The sequence below is a fragment of the Acanthochromis polyacanthus genome, chromosome 6 (genome assembly GCF_021347895.1).
Source record: "Acanthochromis polyacanthus isolate Apoly-LR-REF ecotype Palm Island chromosome 6, KAUST_Apoly_ChrSc, whole genome shotgun sequence".
Classification (NCBI taxonomy): Eukaryota; Metazoa; Chordata; class Actinopteri; family Pomacentridae; genus Acanthochromis; species Acanthochromis polyacanthus.
Window position 1 is genome coordinate 5,932,664 of NC_067118.1, and position 22,649 is coordinate 5,955,312.

At 40.1% G+C, this 22,649-nt stretch overlaps 1 protein-coding gene across 1 annotated transcript; it reads right to left on the bottom strand.

Annotated features, from left to right (window-relative positions):
• Positions 1-20,885: 20,885 nt before the first annotated feature.
• Positions 20,886-22,274, bottom strand: LOC110968741 (nuclear factor 7, brain-like). Its single transcript, XM_051949888.1, has one exon. It carries the CDS (start codon positions 22,269-22,271, stop codon positions 20,886-20,888), a length of 1,386 nt encoding a protein of 461 aa, XP_051805848.1. The 5' UTR covers positions 22,272-22,274.
• Between the last annotated feature and the right edge of the window lie 375 nt (positions 22,275-22,649).

Sequence of the window (22,649 nt, forward strand, 5' to 3'; positions counted from 1 at the left end):
GCGCGCATGCTACATCGTGGGTGTGTTTTCTTCGTCAAGCGGGCCGCTAATGTCTATGTTTTGTGCATATTTATACTGCGAACGGGCTCTCACATGTAGTGGCTTACAGTTAAGTAATAATTTCAGAAGTGTGTTATGTGTAAGCATGAAACAAACATGGAGAAACTGTTAAAGAAAAGCTAATGTCAAAGTTCAATAGTTAAATGTTTCCTTTAAGACTCAGGTATAGCAGAATGCTTTGATGTTTAGAAAATATTATACTTCTCTGTCAGCCAAAAGTTTATTTTTATTAAGTGTGAATGTCCATGGTTATGGCAAATGAGATGTTGCTGTGTTGACTACAGTTGGAAACTGTTATAATTTGCTCCATGTGAATGTGGTAGCTCTGATGCACTGATGTGGAAGTGATGGTTTGCACTGCTGAGTTGTCCTAATGTGAATGCACATGTTGAGATGAGATTGACTTGTTCCTGGACATTTATAGCACTTACATACAGTTGATGAGGACTGATGCGTGGACTGACAGTGAAATGTTTTAAATGTTTGAATGAAAGTTTTGTGAAACTGAATAAGAGACGCAACCTGGAGAAAGAACTGACCGCTCTGTGTCTTCATTGCTGTGGCATTTTATCATATTTTTCAGATGTACTTTGTTGCTGTGGTGCCATCCTGGGACCCGTAACACATGCTGTGGAGAAGAATCTGAAGGTTCAAAATGGGACCTTCTTCTGTGAAGGAATGGTGAAGCTTGATCAGTGATGGTCCAGGTGCATTGAAGTTAAAGGATGCTAATGCAGTACTACAAAGGTCTCATCTGGAAACAAGCACATAACTCTTATCTTGGGGCATAACTGTACAATATATAGCGTTATATTCACAGAGTGTCCACAAACACTCGGATGTTTAAAGCAATCAAAGAATAAAGGAGCACCAGATTGCAGAAGCAGCAAAATGTGACTTTGAACCTCAACCTGCACCATCTGACTTCTGTTTCCCAAACTGACATCCTGCTTGCATGGTCACCATTTTCAGACTAATGAAAAGGTCTTGCATGCTTGATCTTTCACTGTTCTACCATCTTTATTGTCCACTGAGGTCCAGATCTTACAGCCTTGTTATGTATTGTTTTCCAGACTCTGTTTCATGTTAATCTGTGGCTGCTTTCTAACTTAGCCATGAGCTGTTAGCATAGCATTAGCCACTGTGAGAGAGGAGAATTTCCCAGTTTCTGGCAATGGCTTGTGTTTCTTGTTCAGTTTCTCTGTTAGAGAGACTTTTCCGAGGCCCCAGAGTGATGACAGACGGAGAGAGGAGGCTGCTTTTAATTTAGCTATAATCGGCCAATAAAAATAAGGATATCAGTAATCAGTGAAATGGTAATTATTGTCCACGATAATTGATCTATCCCTAATCAAAGCTGAAGATGCATTATTACAATGAAGTATGTCCCATTTGTATCTATATTGCATGAAACAGGTCTGAGGGCAGCTGTAGTTGAAGTAAAAAGAAAAGTATGTGATCTGGTTTTGATTCGGCCTCTGCTTAGACTTTACTGAATGTTTCGAGAGGTTTTTCTGCACAAAAACAACAAGTTTAAGGAAGGATCATGGTCTGGGTGAAAATTACTACTTTGATAAGGTAAAGCCATAAGCGCCATGTGGACAGAGATAAATGAAACCAACTTTTGTTTGTGTTTTCTCTTAAAGATATAGTTTAAAGTTTTCCCAACTTTCCTTGATAAGACAGAAAATGCAAGAGAGTGAGCAGGTGGGTGAAATACAGCAAAAGGTCTGGAATCCAGCACATCCAGACTTTCTTTGTGTGAGTCGTCTCAACAGAAACTACACGTCCAGTCAGAGGTAACAGGTGTCATGAAGGTGGATATCAACTTTCTTTGTTAGTTCAGGTTGTTTGCTTAAAACTATGAGCTCATTCACATAAACGTGAGCATCGAATGCGTCATGTGACTCTTGTTTGTGTTCAGCTGCTTCAGTCAACAGGTTGTTTTAATGCAAAACAACGAGGAATATAAAAACTATGACAGTAAGAAGTGCTGCTACTGCAAATGATGCAGGTAGAAAGCTGGTAATCATGTGTTAACATATTTATTTTACTGATCAATGCAGCTGCACATCAGAGCTGTTAAACTTCATCTGTTCAAACATGATATTGTGTTGAAGTGCTTGTAGGTCTGACACTGCTTCATAATAAGAGAAAATCACTTTCACTTTTGGTCAAATCAGAGTGAAACTAATGTTACTGATAGAGTTTTCTCTGTAATAAATACTAATAAACTGATCAGTTTTCTATCAGCAGCAGAACCAGCAGAGTAAACAGACCAAACATAAAAATAGATTTAAACGATTTCTGCATCACCAGCTGAATAAATGTAGGTTACCATGGTAACACGATGCATACAGTGTGTGATGCTGAACGAGGTTGCAGATAAAACATTTTGAATCAGCTGAGCATCCGTATCACTCATAAATAATCCCCAGGAAATGATTTGGTTAAAGGAAGACACTTCTTATAGCAGATTTAAATCCGAAACTCTGAACAAAGCCTGGACTATGTTAGCTCAACAGGATCAGTTACCATGGAGATCTAACTCCACAACATCAGTTACCATCAAGATCTAGCTCTACAGCATTAGTTACCATGGAGATCTAGCTCTACAGCATCAGTTATCATGGAGCTTTAGCAGGATAAAAACCTTCATGATACTGAAAACTCTTTAAATTCAACATGCCTGTTAACATGCTAATCTTACTCCGTCGTTCAGAACTTCAGGTCACCTCTAAAACCAGCTCTGTTAGTCGGACAGAGCAGACTGATGGTTTTCTCCGTCGGTAAAGTCCCACATTTTGTTGATCAAACCCGTCTTGCTGCTCTACAACATTATCTCCTTCTCCATAATTACTGTGGCTGCTAGCGTGTTTGCCACTTGAACATAAACATGGATCCCGTTTGGGTCATTTGCTGCAGTGATGAATGAAGTTTTTCTGGTTGGGAGGGATGTTGCAACATTCTGCAGCTTCTGTTGATTTTCTGTCAAACCTCTGAAAATGTATTTGGGGAAAAATAAAATCAAACAAGAATCCACTAGAAACCAGTACAGTAGTTCAGCATAAATTGGTTTGTTCATTTGATTTATCATCATCATTAAACATCATGCTGGTAAAAAAATACAAAAAAACAATGTGCTTGAAAATCTGAAGCTGTTTATTTGCAAGTTTTAAACAAACTTTAAAATCTTCAAAAGGAACAAAAAGAAACTTACAAGAAAACTTTTAAGCACAGTTAGAGCTGTTTTGTGCTGCCTTCTGAACAAACCATTTCCTCCCGTCTCTCCCAGTACACTCATACATAAGGACAGGGGCTACCGTCCAGTTTAAACCAGCCAATCAGAACACATCCATTGTCCTATCTGAGGTCCTGCCTGCTCAGTGAACCAATGAAAGAGCAGCTTTGGAGGCTGCTTCCTGTTTAACCTCCAGGACAAGGAAGAAACTCAGGTAGTAACTTTTGCAAACTTAATGTAATTTTAACAGACTGCTCTCTCCACTCAGAAAAGTTAACTCAACATCAGAAAGCACCATTTTCTCTGTGGCTATTGGACTAAATAAAGAAAATAGTGGTCAGGTAAGGAGCTGGTACAACAGTGAGTTCTTATCCCCTCACACAAAGTTTGTAATAGCGAGATCTCATCAAATGTGACATAAAGCTGGTTCCTTAAACTGTTAAGATCTCTTTAAGGGTGCCCACTCTAGGAAATAACTCCACTAAACACCCAACCCTACGTTAGACCTGAATGGAGTGTAGTGGATAGATATCTGGTTCCACAATCACATCTAACCAGGGCATGTTTGTGTCCGTTGCTCCAGCTGTTCTCATAAGGAACATCCATGATGGACTATGGCTGTAACTGCCCTTGATCTGGAACAACAACCTGACGATCATGACACGTCCTTCAGTATTCTAGTACATCTGTGTATAAAGATGGCCAATAAAAGCGCTGAACAATATGATTCTCAGTGTTGGCCTGGCCTCGATGCCCAGCCCAGATGGAGGACTACCTGCGGATAATCTTTTGGAACGACCAACCTGGTGGTCTCAATGTCAGCATAATACTTATCAGTATTATGCACTAGACTTTTCACATTCACAATACCACTTTCCTGGTCTCTGTTGACTCATGTATGTATGCAAAGAGAGGTTTCAGGGATGACTAACTCCTCTGCCTATCTCTACAACTGATCAAATTTGATTTGTCACATGTTTGCCCCCCTACATAATTATTAAGCTTTATTTAACCAGAACGTCCCACTGAGAATAGAGACAACTGTTTTACAGGAGGCCTGGTTAGTCAGTTAACCCTCCTGTTGTCTTCATTTACAGGCACCCAAAAATATTGTTTACTTGTCTGAAAAAAATCCAAAAATTTAACATAAAAATTCACCCAAATTTCTGAAAATTTGCAAAACCTTCCAATAATTCCTTAAATATTCCCCTTAAAATTTTTTATATTAAACAATCCCTTAAATTTGTCAAAACAATAAATTTGTAAATATTTTCAACAAATGAGTAAAAATCCTTCAAAAATAACTTTAAAATATCTAAAATGATTACATACATATCAGTAAAACTTCTAATATTTTCTTTAACATCAAAAATGTATAATTTCTGTAAATATTCAAGAAGCATTTTTCTTTTTCACCAAAAAATGTTCGAAAATTTCACAAAAACATTGTTAATGTGGACATCAGAAGTTTCACTGTGTAATTTATTTTTTTCTGCACATTTTCAAACTTTAATACGGGTCATATTTGACCCGTAGGAGGACACCAGGGTTAAACAGACACATTTACATTGGGTTGATTGTAATAACTTTAGTGTACTTGAAGTTTGCAACTGGATTTTGTAGGGAAATCAGTTTGGGTCTGACCATCTGCAGATACTGGCTAAAAAATACCTTCATAGTGACGTCTCTCATGGGCTGATTTACTGTTTTACCAGATAAAGTCGACTCATAGAGTAGATGTTGATGTTCATTTGGTCCAGCTGCAGATTCCTCCAGTAGACACCCACTCAGCAGATCTCCCTGTAGATCTGTTTGCAGCTGCTGTTTGCTTCTGGTTTGGTCTCTGCTGCTCTCTGTGATTGTTTTTAACGACTTCTAGAAAGATCCAAGTTTTTATTGCCGCTCGCTTGAAAGCCAAGCGAAGCAGCCGACCACACATCCAGAACCGCCGCTCGTCCCAGGAGACACAACAAAACTCCAAAAGCCTTCAGAGGCTTCCAGGTTTCTGGGCTTCAAGAATTTCTTTCTCTCGCTGCTCGGGTTGGACCCAAAACTAGCACTGCCTGAGTTGTAATAAACAGAAAAACAACTCGCCAGATGAGAAACATTCATTACAGCATTAGCATTTTGTGTTTCTGCAGCTTGCAGCGCTTGGCTCAGGTCAGGAAGTGATGGGGGCTCTGGGTAAATAGTGAGAAAGTCAACATGAGACTCTGAGTTTTTACATATTTGGCCAAATTTATCACATCTTTCTCCAAATCTGAACCTCTTTGGGGTCAAAATTGTGTGCTATGTGCACCCAACCATCCACCCTGACCTCCACATTAATCAGGAAAACTCCATTTGCTGGATTCTTTTATGGGGTCACTCAGAAATGTCCAGTTTTTTGAGTGAAGATAACATTAAATGAATGATAAATCCAGTGTAGACACAGTTAATGTGGTAAATGACCATTCTATCTGTAAACAGCTGATTTTTAATGGAATATCTCCATAGAGGTACAGAGGAACATTTCCAGCAACCATCACTCCTGTGTTCTAATGCTACATTGTGTTAGCTAATGCTGTTGAAAGGCTCATTGATGATTAGAAAACCTTTGTACAGTTATGTTAGCACATGGATAAAAACATGGAATTGTGTGGATGACCCCAAACTTTTGAACTGTAGTGTCATTTTTAAGTGTTTTTAGTTTAAAACCAGAGAAACGTTGTTAAATAAACACATATTCTGTAAAACAATCAAATATGCAAGAGTATATTTAGAAAATTGAAAGTTTCCTCTATGTAACTGAGGCTGTCCTGTGTGGAAACTTGTTTTCAGCAAAAATTTTAAAGGAAATATGAGGCATTTTTTAATTGTTGAAGCCAAATAAGTTCTTTTTCCAATAAAGGAGGAAGCATTGATGCCATTTTAATCATTTTTAACCACGTAATTCAACATTTTTATGGAAAAATTCGACAAAAACAATTGTTTAAAGCAGAATAATAAGGACTACTGAGAAGGGGTTTAAAAGAAATAACTGCATGAACTGGAGTGTTTTAAAACAATAATAGGATTATAAGATATCACTTAAATAGGAATTAGTGGTTGTAGTAAACAAAGAAAAGAAAGAAATGAACTAAGATATCACTGTGAAACCTCTGCAGTTCATTACGGATGATTTGTTTTATTTTACTGTTACAAGTTTTCAGAAAGGTCATGCTTAAATATTCAAATTATGTAAAATAAATAAATAAATCTACTTTATTGCCATTGAGCAGTAGGGCTAATTTTACAGACAGCGTGATAATGAAACAACAGAAGGGACAGAAGAAGCCATATATGAAAATATACAAGTACACTCATGGATTAATAGACACATGCATTAATAAAAGCACTGTGTTGCATACAATGTAAAATAAAGCAAAAATAAAAAACAAAAATCCACAGATCAGCCTTGTAGATCAAATCTTATTCTGTTGTTTATTGAGCTGGGTGACAGAAATAGATAAAATAAGAACAATACAGGACAATTTCAGTTAAATATGGTTTAATTTGTCCAAAAAGTCCAGACAAAGTGCAGTAAATGTCTCTTTTGGATTATTTCCTTCCACTAGTGTGAAAGCAAACATGTTATTCAAGCCAACATTTCTCGTCATGCTCGTCTAATTCTATTTTCCTTCCTTGTTTTTCTGAATCCTTCATGCTTCTGCAGCATGTCGTGTTTCTGACAGCGATGTCTTGACCCTAAACTCCGGTTCTCGTCCTGTTGTGGATCATTCTCCAGCCTGACGTCACCGCTGCTTCCTAAACGTGACGATTTGCAGTCTGACGGGGATTCAGACAGAAAAACAAGAAACAGCATCATCTGCCCACACTGCGATGTTATTAGGAAAAGGAAGGAGGATGCAAAACCAGCAGGATTTATTTTTAAAAGCGTCTTCTTTAAAATAAAAATTACAAAAAAAATCTAATAAAAACAAAATTTAATTAAAATGAAATAAATGATAGTATAATTAATATACACTGCTCCAAAAAAATTAAAGGAACACTTTTTAATCTAAGTATTGCATCAAATCAGTGAAACATGTGGGATACTGATCTGGTCAAGTCAGTAACTGAGGGGCTTTTTAGTAAGTTTCAGCTGCTTTGGTGTTCATAAAATTAACAACAGATGCACCAGAGGGGTAACAATGAGACAACCCCCAAAACAGGAATGAGTTTACAGGTGAAGGCCACTGACATTTTTCATTCCTAATGTTTTCTGACTGTTTTTCACTAGTTTTGCATTTGGCTAGGGTAAGTGTCACTTCTGGTAGCATGAGGCGATACATGGACCCTACAGAGGTTCCACAGACAGTCCAACTCCTCCAGGATGGAACATCAGTGCGTGCCATTGCCAGAAGGTTTGCTGTGTCTCCCAGCACATTCTCATGGAGGAGATTCCAGGAGACAGGCAGTTAGTCTGGGAGAGCTGGACAGGACTGTAGAAGGTCCTCAACCCATCAGCAGGACAGCTATCTGCTCCTTTGTGCAAGGAGGACCAGGATGAGCACTGCAATAGCTCTACAAAATGAGCTCCAGCAGACCACTGGTGTGAATGTCTCTGATCAAACAATCAGAAAGAGATGTAATGAGAGTGGTCTGAGGGCCCAGCGTCCTCTAGTGCCCACTGTGCTCGCTGACTGGCACCGTGGAGCTCGGCTGGCATTTGCCATAGAACACAGGAATTGGCAGGTCCACCACTGGTGCCCTGTGCTTTTCACAGATGAGAGCAGGTTCACCCTGAGCACATGTGACAGACATGAAAAGGTCTGGAGAAGCCGTGGAGAACGTTATGCTGCCTGTAACATTGTTCAGCATGACCGGTTTGGTGGTGGGTCAGTGATGGTGTGGGGAGGCATATCCATGGAGGGACGCACAGACCTCTACAGGCTGGACAATGGCATTCTGACTGCCATTAGGTATCAGGATGAAATCCTTTGACCCATTGTCAGACCCTACATTGGTGCAGTAGTCCTGGATTCCTTCTGGTGCACGACAATGCCCAGTCTTATGCGGTAAGAGAAGTCATGCAGTTCCTGGAGGATGAAGGAACTGATACCATTAGCTGGCCCCCACGCTCACCTGACCTGAATCCTATAGAGCTCCGGACGTCACGTGACTCCGTTTGTTCACGCCACCATGTTGGCAGGAAACTCCGCTTCAAAATGAATGGCGCTGGTAGAAAATTTACGCCGTCTGAGTTTACTTTTCATTTTAAATCAGATGATATTATAAAATATACAAACAAACTGGACAAACTAAACATATCTGATCCATATCATGCCCCCGGTATCTTATTTAAGAATCTTGAGGCGGTCGGAGCGGACCTTTTACCGGACCTGCAGTACCCTACAATTACATGATAAATCACTCTTTTTCCCTGGAAGATATGTAAAAAAGAAACCATACAGGTTTAGTAATTGCAGGTGTTTCAAAATCTCTTAGTTGACTTAACATGAAACATATCAGCATCATATTGCTAGAAATTACGCGATCAGATATAAAGCTTAGGAAACGGATTCTGTACCTGATACAAAGTGGTCGCTACATAAGCGGAATCCGTTGCCTGTGGGTTCCCACCGCTCCGTTTTCTTCTGCTCGCTTCTTGCGCATTTTATGGCAGTGATCCACCTCTGTCGTCTTTCAGGATCTTTGGGAATCCGATAAAATGCTCTCCCCTTTGCTCGTCCTCGGCTGTTCTGGCATCCCGGGGCGCAACAACTGTCCACCATATGGTGGAACTCTGATGTTGACGCTGAAGAACGTTTAGGAGTTAGCTGGCAGTAGTTTAAACAGTGCGCCTTCCTGCCAATATGGCGGTGTTTTGATTTTGACTGTTGCATGCCGGGATTGTGTGACGTCATCTCCTGGAGCTCTACAGAACACCTTTGGAACATTATGTTTTGTTCCATCTGACACCATCAGGTTGCTCCTCAGACTGTCCAGGAGCTCAGCGATGCCCTGGTCCAGTTCTGGGAGGAGATACCCCAGGACACCATCCGTCGTCTCATTCAGAGCTTGTTCCGACATCGTCAGTCATGCATACAAGCACATGGAGGCCATACAAACTACTGAATACTGTTTTGAGTTGCTGCCAAGGAATTTCAGCAAGATGGACCAGCCTGCCACATCAGTTTTTCACTTTGATTTTGGGGTGTCTTGAATTTAGCCCTCCTGGGGGGTTGATAATTTTCATTCCCATCAAACAATGTGGCACTTTTCATTCCTAAAATATTATCCAGTCCATATCAATGTAAATATCCAGTTTGTTCCCCCCCCACATTGAAATATGTTTTTTTAAAAGTGTTCCCTTAACTTTTTTGAGCAGTGTAGTTTTATGATATAAATTCTAAATATTTTTCTTATAAATAATAAATAATAATTATTAAAATTGAATACAAGTCAAATCAAATAAAATATATATTTTATTAAATGTCATTTTATTCTACTAATTATATTTTGTGATTTATTATAAAATAATGTATCACTTTTTTGTTTATTTAAATTAAATACAAATAAAATTAAATCTAAATAAAATCAAAATACAAGTTTAGTTAGATTTTATTTTTAAATGTTATTCTGTTTTAATAATATTTTTATTATTTATAATAAACATGATGCATATTTTTTAAAACAAAAATAAAATAATTATATTATTATTTATTTTACTTTGATAGTAATTTTAAGTTTAATTTTATTTTCAAAAATTAAATTAAATGAAATACAAAAAATTCCCTTCTTGAAGTTATTAAATAATGGTAAATTTAATTTGGCTTTTATTGGACAAGAATTTACAAAGAAGGACTCTTGACTGCGTCAGCATTCACCTCCTTCCAGTCTCTGTTTAGTAGATTCTAAATCGGGTTTCTCTTGCACATTTGGACACTGCAATTTTAGACTTTTATTTATTCATTTTTTTAACTTTTGAAATGAAAGCAGGCTGTTTTCCAATAAAAGAGGAAGCATAGATGCCATTTAGAGAATTTTTAACCACGTAATTTAACATTTTTATGGAAAAATATTCAAAGTTTTCAGTGTGATGTGAGTGGGGGAGATTTTAAAGAGATGACAAAGTAAAGCGGTTACAGCCTTCAACCTGTGTGGAGCTGCACATCTGGACGCTGACCTTTTACCCCATGCCAGTCTTCCATTTTAGTGTTTTTCTCTTATTCTTTATTCTTCTGTGCACATGTGGAACCTGCACGTCAATAAACATAGATTTTTGTCAAAAATAAAGACTGAAAATTACAAAAGTGAAACAAAAACAACAACAAAAATGAAAATGACAAAAAAAAATTGAAAAGAGAAACAACAAAAACAGTCATAATATGATGTGAATGGGGGTAATTTGAAGCATTTTCACTTTGGTCTCAGACTGATTGCAAAATCTGACAAACAAAACACTTAAATGGCAGAAAGGAGCTGAGCGATGAAGCGAGACGGTTAGTTTGTGCTGCAAAGCCAACACATCAGCGCTGCAGCAAATGACAGAGAATCAGAGCTGGAGTCAGGCAGACGGAGGCAAACGGAGGCAGATGGAGGTGCCCCAGTGTCCCTGGTCACACCAGTGGGTAACCACACACTCCATCCCATGGCTCCAGACTCACTAACTGCCGAGGCCAATGATATGTTGGGAAACAAAGTGAGGGGGAAACCTGAGAAGGGGAAAACTGAGCAAAACAATAACAGGAGCGACCGAGAAAAGACGGACTTCTGTCACTACTGCTTCTGTGACTCATTTACAGGAAGACAAGTTAGAAATATTCCAGAGGCAGGGAACAGATTCTGGACCCTCTTTCACCTTCAGAGCTGCAGCAGCAGGTCCAACCTTTTACTGCAAAGTGTTCCTAATAAAGTGACCACTGAGTGTAAAGCTGCTCCCCATTCACTTTTCAGAACAGACGTCAACATGTTTTCAGTTTTCAGTTTGTAAAATAAGAATGAAAAATTACAAAATATTGGAGTAAAAGACGTAAATAGAAATCTTTCCCCCCAAAAATTACAATAAATACTTTAACCACCACATGACTGTATCATAATATATTATTATGTATATATGTTTGAACTGGTTGTTCAGAATGAACAATTAACCTGCAAATACAAATAAATGTGAGGTTTCTGTTCCTAAAGTCACAGATTTTCCATCTTTTCCTTACCCATTGTTTCAGTAACTCCAGTTCTTTGCATTTTCTTTCCTTATTTTCATATTTTCCTTTCCCTCTGTCACCATTCATTTCTGCTCTCCTCTTCTCTTTTTGTCTTTTTTCTTGTACTTTCCCACACTCTTTTTTTCTACGTCTGCTGGCAGCCATGTGCGATGCTTACTACGGCGTCATGCTGGGTCACCACGACGACACACACACACACAATCACACACGCAAACACACACCGACACACACACTCCCACGCGGCGTCAGGGCCTGTTATAGCGGCAAAACCGACGGCGGACAAATATATAAAAAGGGGCTGAAATTCCGTTTAATTTTAGGAGATTTCCACATCAGCGCTGCTCCCATAAAGCCGGTGTTTAGACATGCATGTAGGTTTAGGAAAAGCAGGGGAGCCAGCAAGATAAATTATAACTGAAAAGTTCTCGTCCCTTTAAATAGCTCTGGTACTTTTGTCATGAGGGAAAAAATAGACGACGGAGAGCCTAAAAATGTCTTCATCTGCTCTCACACCGGCTGCCATCTTTCATTTGGGCTCCTTTTTTCTGCTTGTTCTGCTTTTCCCACCGTTATTTTTTCTCTTTTTGACATTTTAACAGTTTCTCAACGGAGGAGACAAAGGACAAAAATGTCTGAAAGGCTGGAAAAAGAGAGAAAGTTAGTATTTAGTGGTGCTCTTTCAGCACATACACAAAAGTCTGAGGTCACCCAGACAACTTTTATCCATGTGCTGACATAACTGTACAAAGGTTTTCTAATCATCAATGAGCCTTTCAACAGCATTAGCTAACACAATGTAGCATTAGAACACAGGAGTGATGGTTGCTGGAAATGTTCCTCTGTACCCCTATGGAGATATTACATTAAAAATCAGCTGTTTGCAGCTAGAATGGTCATTTAACACATTTATTTATCATTCATTTAAAGTTATCTTCACTGAAAAAAAATGCTTTTCTTTCCAAAAAAAAGGACATTTATAAGTGATTCCAAACTTTTGCATGGTAGTGTACATAAAAGAATCCAGCAAATGGAGTTCATAGATTTTCCTGATTAATGTGGAGGTCGGGGTGGATGGTCGGGTGCACACAGCACCAAAGAGGTTCAGGTTTGGTGAAGTTGTTCCAGTTTGCTATTTGTCTAATAAATAATCATGCAATTTTTAGTGTGAAACAAGTTTTTGACAGATTTCTAAATATGTGTGTTGTGTTATAGCCTCATACATTTGTTAAGCACTGGATATATAAATAATACAGTTAATGTTTGGGATCATTTAATATTTTGTTAAGTTTAGGCACCAAAACTTTGTGGTTACATTTCGAAAAGGTTCTTTGTTTGGGTTGAAATACCGTGTTTTCTATGTTTACCAGATGTTACAGAGCTCCATTATGTCCAGATGTGAGATGTTTCCGACTTTATCAGGGTTACTTTTTGTTTATTAATTATCAGAATGAACAATAAGACGTCCACTAGCTGACTGGTTTGATGTTTACATGAAGCAGTGTTGACTTTAAAATGGATTATTGGACGGACAGAAGGATTTGGGTAGCATCAGCAGTAAAGTAGGTGTTTATCGGACCGGTTAAGGAGTTGAATCAATGGATGAAACTCTCGATTTACTAGTTGATCTATGCTTTAACCCTGAAGCAGGATCTCTGAGGATTAAAATGAGTTCTTAGAGCTACATTGAGGCACTTGGAAATCCAGACCGAGCTCAGAGTCGAGTCGTTGCTTCTTTAAACCATCTGAGGTGGTTCAACATCTGATTCAGAAGTCTCCTTGGAACTTTCCTTTAGAGGTTTTCTGGTAAACTGGGAGGACATCAGGGTAGACCCAGAACTCACTGGTTGGATTTTGTATCTTATCTGATCTGGGAACAAACTGGAGAAACCAAACCCCGACAAAGTGGAATAAATCTCCTAGTGGGCTAACTGGTTGGTAACACACGAATGTGGTGATTTTGGTGACCAAAAAGAAGGAATGTGACCAAGCTTTTTTCTGTTTTCATGCAGTTTAAGAGTCTTTTACTATTAATGTTCTCCATGGAACCATAACTTTTTGTGTTTTATTGATGACTGACAAGACACATGCTTAATACTGGTGAAGTTTGAGATACTGGTCATGTGTGAAATACCACTTATGGATCCATGAAAAATACAGCAATCACTGCAAGCAGGGAACATTCCCACAACATTTACTAACAATACCTACAGGTTCTAATAATTTTTGAAAGTAAACATTTTAATCTAATGTTCCAAGAACATTGAGCCTCATTCATGAACGCGTTCGTAGAAAAGTGTTTGTAAGAACGGCTTTAAGAACTCCCAAGAGAAAAGTACATCGGATTCACGAAGCGTTCTTGACAAGCCAAATCTGTTCTTCGGAGGGAGATGCGCCGGATTCAAGAACAGTCTCTACGAACACCCTCCCCTCTCATTAACATGACATTTACATTGTATTGACTTGTAAATGTAAAAGGTACACCCTCTAAACTTCCTTATAAGGCAGCAGCAAGAGCGTGTTTGAGACACGTGAGCACTGGAGTGCAGGTGAAACTCCGCCCACCAGAGTGATGATCATTTCTGCAGATGACAGAGCTTCAAACAGCCAATAAAGTCTGACCTGAGACAGCTAAACTTTTATACTCAGAAAGTGTGTGTGTCGTAATAAAACACCCTCTGCCTCTGCTGCAGTGACAGGTAAAACTGCCCAGGCCATGTCCGCCTTGTCTCCCCGGTCAGCACGCGCGTGCACACCGGGGCGTGTGCACGTGGCGGCGGTCAGCGTGGTGGATATTACGCTTACGTTTCAATAGTTATTGCGCGTGCACGTGGCGGCGGTCATCGCGCGTGCACGTCGTAGTGGTCATTGACAAAGACAAAGACTCTACAGGGAGCATATGGATTTATTTGCGGAAACGGACGACTACCTAATATCACGCTTCAGACTTCCTAGACCAGTTTTAATCGAGCTGTGTGACACCTTGCGTGACGCTTTAGAAGCCCCCACCAACAGGTCCAACCAAGTACCAGCCCACGTTCAGGTGCTCTCCACTTTAGGCTTTTTAGCCACTGGCACTTTCCAAAGAGAAATTGGAGACAGAGTTGGTGTGTCGCAGCCATCCATCAGCTGTGCCATTTCTCGTGTCCTCAACCAAATTGTCAACCTCGCTCCACAATATATACAATTTCCATACACCCCCAGACAACAGATACTCGTCAAAACTGGGTTCCATTCTGTGGCAGGCCTGTCAGACATAATTGGTGCCACTGACTGTACCCACGTGCGCATTAAGGCACCATCACCAGACTCATTTCCCTACCTCAATAGAAAACGCTTCCTTTACATAAACGTTCAAATAATCTCTGATTCCCAAAACCTTCTCCTGAATGTAGTGGCACGTTTCCCAGGTGGTACACACGGCTCATACATTCTCCAAAACTCCTCCGTTGGAATGCGCCTAAGGCATGGAGCAGCGGGCGATGGATGGCTTATCGGTGGGCAAAACGTCATTTTTTCGCAATTTACATACCAAACTCTGAATTAACCTAACATGTTGCAGGTGATTGTGGGTATGCCCTCGCACCATGGCTTATGACTCCACTTAATAATCCACGGACACCGCAAACATGCGCGCACACGTTCATGCGTGGAGCTGGATGTGCTTGGACACAGCAGGTGGAAAGTTGCTGTACAGTTCAGAAAAGGTAAGGTTTACATCCAGATGTACTATAGTAGAACATTCAAACTAATATACTGATGTTACAGGTGTGCAGAATAATAATGGCATGCTGTGTGCTGCACAATGTTGCAATGAAGCGTGGTGTGCCCATTGCCCTCCTGGCTCCCCCAGACAACGATATGCGGCCTCCTCCACGTCTTGAGCCAGAGCACAGAGCAGCCGTGTTAATAAGACAACGCATTATTAATCAAATGTGATTAGACAAAAAAATAAACAACTTCCACACAATTGTTTTAGCATTTATTTTTCCATTATGACTGTGTGTATCTGTCGAAGTGTATCTGAAATATTTTTAAGAATTGATGCAATTTGAGCAAGTGAGTTTGCAATACGCTCTTGATTTTCTAATACAACGTCTGAGATGACCCTGGAGTGACGCGAAGACGCACGTGCATAGGACGGAGCCTGGGTCAGAGTTTTGGCTTGTGTTGGGGTGCTGGCCTGTGATGTTTGTCCGACCAGTTCGTCTGCCGAAGAAAAAAATGATAAAAGGTGTAGAAAGTGTTAAGCATTAAATAGCCTAATGTTTTGGGTGGGGGGGGTTTAAGCATAAGGGCTAATTTTTAATTTGCAAACCACAATGCTGCATATTGTAGACCAGTTGTAATTTGGAAACCAACAAAATCAACATTTAACTTACCCTCAGATTCAGATATGATGAAGGAGAAGTCGACATCTGCATCCAGAGCCTGCGTGCCTGGGACTCCACTGACAGCAGTTTCCCCGATGATGGCTACTATTCTTTCATCCACCTCTGAAACGTCAGCACGAGTTGATGGCCCACCTCCACCAGTTTCCTGGACATCCCTCCGGTGTTCTGCAATTTTCTTTTTTGAGTCTGATTTTAGATCAAACCACTTTTTCTTAGCTTCTGCAGTGGTGCGCCTTTCAATTGAAATGGCATTAACGTTGTTTGTAATTATATCCCATGCAGAATTTTTTTGGATGGCCTGATGACCCGTTGTCACACTGGAAAATAACACTTCTTTGTGCTCGGTCACTCCTTGTAAGAGCACCTCTATTTCTGTGGGGTTGAATTTTTTTCTTTCGTTTGTCTGTCTGCTCCTCTGTGTCACATTTGCGCTTTGGCATCATGTCCACCAGCTGAACGCTTTGTGCACGGCACTTTTTTCGCCCCATTTATGGGAAAAATGGGTGGTGACGGATGCAAATCAGCCTCCACATGCATGCACTTCCAAATTGGCATTCACGAACACTAAGAACACCTGTGCGAACGATTTGCCCCTGTTAAGAACGCGTCGTGAATCTGGCGCACTGTCCTGTCAGCACGTTCTTAAATGCCGTTCTTAAGAACATTTTTAAGAAGAGGTTCATGAATGAGGCCCAATGTTCCTGTGAGGTTAAAAGTGAACTAAGACAGAACATTTTAAGATTCAGAGGATGTTTGGAGGATGTTGTCAGATTACGTTCCACGATAACTACAAACTACAATGTTCTGAAGATGTTTTGGGGATGTTGCTGTCGAGAGCACTCTTCTATAAAACATTCCCACAATGTTACATGATAACAAAAGAAGGAAGTTCTCAATGCCTCATACAACATTTTTAGAGCATCTTTAGAGAACTTTATTCTTCCTTCAAGAGGAATATTCTGGGAACTAAATGAAAACTTCCCAAGAAAAACATTACTAGAACTTGCAGAACTTTCTCAGAATGTTTTTAGAACCAATAAAAACTAAAATCGAGCTGCTGTTTAGCTGATATGTAGACATCCAATAGGAATAGATGCCAGTTTTCAGTTTCTCCACGTTCCACATAAACTTCTGCTTTGTCCAATTAGTTCTTTAAGCTTCTTGTGTTTCTTGGTTTCTGTCTTCAGTTTGTTTCCCATGATTCTGTTGCCCTTCTGGGATTTTGTTTAACTTTGCGTTTTGTTGCTACCTTCTGGACTTCAACCAAGCGTCTAACGGGACGAATGTTCACCCTTTCATCTGCCTGGTATTTTTAAATCGGCATTTTCTTCATCGCTGCATTCTCTCACTCGTTTCCAAAATAAGCATTTAGGACGAGCCACAGAAGAAACAGCGAAACACAGACGCTGTTTCAGACGAGCGACCAGAATAGAATAAGACTGAACCTTCTCTCCGGATTCCTGCTGACTCAGACTCTGGCTCGGCGACTGGCCGATTTGACTGTTTCCACGGTGATAGATGGGCTCCACCAGTGAAGGTTAGCGGTTAGGCCTGCCCGGGACCTGAACCCACAACCCACAAGCCCTTCAAAGCCAAGGCCACCAAACCAGCAGACCTCAGAGGTTTAACACCCACACCTTGGCTTCGGCCAGGGAGAGAAGATTAGAGGGGAGGTGAGAGGAGGACAGATAGCAGCACAGGAGGAATGAGGAGATGAGGAGGCTAGGAAAGTCCAAGAAAGTTAACGTGGGAAATAAGTGGGAGATAAGAAAGGGTGACGGTAACTTTCCAGAACCAACGGTTTGACAATCACACCATCTTTTGGCCTCATTAGGCCGCTTACCCAACAGGTACAGACAATAAAACTATAAAACGTTTCTGTAATTTAAAATATGAGCAAAGATGGAACATTTCACCTGCAATGTTATGGGAGTTCTCAGTGCAACATTCAGAAAATGTTTCAAGAACATTTTTGAATGTCTTTAGGGAACTTTCAACTTAGATTCTGGGAACTAAAAGAAAAATTCCTGCTGGAACGATAACTAGAACTTTTCAGAACTTTCTCACAATGTTTTTGGAACCAAAAAAAATCTAGCTGGGTCAAACAGCAGAGAACGTTCCCACAACATTAACTCATGTTACCTATGAGTTCTAATAATGTTTGAAAGAAAACATTTTAATCTGATGTTCCAAGAACATTGTAAGGATGTTTATAATTTCTAATAATGTTCCTGTGAGGTTAAAAGTGAATGAAGACAGAATGTTTTAACATCCAGAGGATGTTTGGAGGATGTTGTCAGATGTTACAGAGCTCCATTATGTCCAGGTGTGAGATGTTTCTGACTTTATCAGGGTTACTTTTTGTTTATTAATGATCAGAATAAATAATAAGGCGTCCACTAGCTGGCTGGTTTGTGGTTTATATGAAGTATTACAGATTTTTAAATGAATTATTCGATGGACAGAAGGATTTGGGTAGCATCAGCAGTAATGTGGGTGTTGTATCGGACTAGTTAAGTGTACAAAACTCTCGATTTACTAGTTGATCTGTTGATCTATACTTTAATCCTGACCCAGGAGCTCAAAGTTGAGTATCTTCTCCTTTTATCCATTGGAGGTGGTTCATTTCATAGGGATGCCTCCTTGAAACTTTCCTTTAGAGGTTTTCTGATAAATTGGGAGGATGTTGGGGTTATATCTCATCTGGGAACAAACTGGGATCCCCTCAGGAGGAACCAAACCCAATGAAACGGAATAAATCTTACCGAATCTGGTGATCTTTGTGACCAAAAAGAAGAAATGTGACCAAACTTTTACCTGTTTCCATGCAGTTTAAGTGTCTTTTACTATTTGTGTTCTCCATGGAACCTTAATTTTTAGTGTTTTATTGATGACCGACAAAACAGATGCTTAATACCGGTGAAGTTTCTCATATTGGTCATGTGTCACCACCACTAATGGATCCATGAAAGATAAGAAACACCAAAAGACAAAAAGAGACAAAAGTTTATTTACATACATGTATGTATATATGTATGATATATTTCAACTTTTGATGCTGTAAGACCAAACGCGGAATCTAAATAGTTGATTAATCGCCAGAATAATCGATAGAATACTCGATTACTAAAACAATCAGTGGCTGCAGTCCTATATTAACATTTATTGAATATAATTCTATTGATCAGTCCTATAAGCAGAAGTCGTAAATTCAGATTTCACTGACATTTAGTTGAAGTGCAAAGAAACACACGACAGCATCGCTTATATTCACATACAGAACATTTATTAACTGCTGGTGACAGACAATATAACACAATATTACTTTTTGTGTAGTTACACAAAAAAATGCATCCAACTAAAAATGTAATTACAGAAAATAGTTTCCACTGTGACACTGAAAAGGCTAATAAAGGAAAAAATGTATTATATTTGAAAAGCACTGGATAATAAGCTCACAGTTTTTAAAAAAACTGATAGTTGGTGAAGAAAAGCTCCAACAAAAAGGCTGATATCGAAGAAAAGCCCTCATAATGCAGAAAGGTTCAAGTACCTTTAGAGCTGACAGATATAAAATAATTCCTATGACATATTGATGTGGTTGATAAACAGCTTTCATGATTATAAATGTGAAATCCTACTGATCAGCTGATTAAAATGACATCAAACATGTGATTTCATTAAATACTGGAATAAATCTTTGTACGAATGCAGCCAAATTCTGACTGTTTATATTTTTAAAAAATGTGGTTTAAAAGCTGTAAAATATGGTGTTTTATTGGAGCCAAAACCCTAAATGAGCATCACCAGCAGTTGCTGGTAAACAAGTGTTCAAACAGAAGAATCTTGAAGATATTTTCCATATTTCAGCACCAGTAGTGAAGTAAAAATCATCTCAGAGAGCAAAGGAGTACATTTTCAGCTAACATCTGATGTCCAGTAACATTACAGGTGATTAAAATATGCACTGACTTTGCTTTGAAAACATCTCCAGATAGTTGTGACAGTTGAAATAAAACATAAAATCATGTGTGGCATTAACGCAGCTCATTATTCTATCTTTATCCTACAGCTACCCTTCCACCCAACATTCATATCATCAGTGCAAACGCTCAACAACAACAGTCTTTATGATCAGTTTCATCAGTTTATTCCAGTTCTAAAGGCCTCTACACACTGTGCAATTTTCAGCCGTCCCAGATGAAAGATAACAATTGTGAGAGAATCTTTGGTTGTGGCTCTAAATCGGTGGTCCGACCCCAGACAGTGAGACAGGTTCAAGAACAGCCGTTCTCATAGTCTTGCAACCAAAGACAAGCTGTGATAAAATTCTGACAGTGTCAGAAATTTGAGGTGACCATCTCACAGTGTGATTGCTGCTGCAACCTACAACAGCTAACTAACCAATAGAAATGCAGAATGAAATCACACACTGATCAGCGCGACACTCGTGCTAAACCCAAATAGATGATTTGCGGTGACAATGGCAAAACACATCAAAACAAATATGTGGATTTAAACACAGAAGACAGTCTAGTGGAGTTGTTTTCAGCAGAAGCCTTTTTGACGTGTCCTCCAGCTCATACCACAACCGGACAAACAAGAACGAAGCATGGAAGGATATAGAGGCAGAATTTCAGCTCTGACCGCGTCCATATTCTCCACCTTCTCCTTTTTTTAGGATTTCTCTCCAACTACATAAATGTCACGAGGGCTCCGTTCATGTTTGGCTAGTTTCCTTGCGAATGTAGGAGCTCCGCTTATGCTTCTGTCGTTTATTTTTCATGGATAGACAGCACACATTTTATTCTTGCACGTTCACATCGACTTGTACCTCGTAGACTGCAATTCAGCTGTGTTTTCATTGTTCAATCGGCACTGAGAAAACTCAAACCCAAAGATTATTAGACTAATGTCATACAGCGTGGCAAGCTGTGACCTTATGAGATTGGTAAAATCACACAATGTGTACATCAGAAATATCCTCATCTTCTTTACCTCTTAGCTGCTCTGTTCCACTGTCATTGAAACCTCCTCTGGTAAAATCTTTACTTCATCATCAGTGAAAATGTACGGAAACATCCTCTGAGTGAATGTGTGATTGAAGGTGTGTATGAGTGTTTTAGTATCGGGATCAGAGAACGACAACTTTCCTCTGTTACAGTCCAGATTCACTCTGATCCTCTGGAGCTTCTTCTGCACTGAGAGAACAGTGGAGGAAGCTGGTGGTGAACATGCAAAGTATTTATCTCCAGAGAATCTTATTCTCCATAATCCAGACTGGTTGATTCCCTTCCTCTGGACAGACTCTTCTGTCACACCCAGTGCCCAGAGTTTACTGTCTCCTACCTCCACATTCCAGGTGTGAGTCCCTGAGTTGAAGCCTTCAGAGCTCAGAACAGAGGGATTAAAATCAAACCTCTCTGGATTGTCCGGAAGCTGCTGTTTATCTCCATATCTCACACTGGTCAGATCTTCAGATAGGATGAGAAATGGATTTGCAGTGTTTGGGTCCAGAATGAGAGGAGTGTAGGAGACCATGTCCTTCATGTTGTTCCAGATGTTGAAGCTCAGGTTGCCCAGATGTTTGGCCTGGTCTATGAGAGCTCCTGAGAGCAGCTGTGGATCCTCCAGCAGGAGGCAGCGCTGGACTCTTTCCACTGCAGCCTTGTAGTTTAGCAGGAATGAGACATCTTCAGCTCTCAGCTGCTCCTCTGTGGTTCTGATGGTGTCTGAAAGATCTGCTATCTCTCTGCTCAGAGTCTCCATCTTCTCCTTCATCATCCCAGTCTTCTGCTCCTCTTCCTCCCTCAGTGCAGCCGTCCTGGCCTCCTCCTCCTTAATCAGAAAGTGGTGAAGCTTCTCAAACTGCTCCTTAATCTGCCTCTCTGTGTGTCGGGCCTGGACCTTAATGTGTTTTGCTGTTCGATCAAACTTCACTTTAACTTGCTCAGAAACCTTTAACTTCTTCTTTAAGGACTTCAGAGTTTCCTGGAGATCCTCCCTGTGTTCTTGTGCAGCTTCATTGATGGGTCTGAATCTGTGGTTGGAGTGTTTTTTTGAGTCTCTGCAGATGACACACACTGGCTGCTGGTGGTCCAGACAGAAGAGTTTGAGTTTCTCAGAGTGTAAACTGCAGAGAAACTCTGAAGATCTCTGAGCTCTCTGCTGCCGGAAGGACTCACACAGATTCTTTAAAACCAGGTTACATGGTGGTTCATACATTGATGTTCTCTTACAAACTGGACAGTCGTGTGTTGGTTTCTGCCTCCAGCAGGTCTTCAGACAGTCTCTACAGAAGCTGTGGCTACATGACAGAACAACAGGATCTGTGAAGATGTCCTGACAGATCGGACAGCAGAGATCCTCCTCTGATCTGGAAGCCATTTAGCCTGTGAGTGAAGTCAAAAACACAGCAGACACAGAATCCTGTGAGTCACTAAGTTCTCTGAAACCTCTTTTGGCTCTGAGTGGTGTTTCTGCTCAGACTCACCTTCAGTGTTTGGAGTGTCACAGTTGGAAGCAGCAGTGTTGTAGCTGGACTCAGTCTGAGGACGCTGAAGCTCCGTCTGATGGTCTGAGTGTCGCTTTACTGAGAAAGAATCACAAACTGTTTTCTGGTTTGTCCGAGGTGAGCCAGGTGAGGGGTGGAGCTTCGTCACACCTCATCTCCTGCCTTACCTGTTATTCAGGGTCTGTTTCATTCCAGAGCAGTGATCAATGCTCAGCAGGAAGTTACGTCGGTCTGGATACAGCGTCTGGTTT

Bases quoted from the DNA above. Each gene is read 5' to 3' on its own strand.
- LOC110968741 (XM_051949888.1), bottom strand. From the start codon at position 22,271: ATGGCTTCCAGATCAGAGGAGGATCTCTGCTGTCCGATCTGTCAGGAC.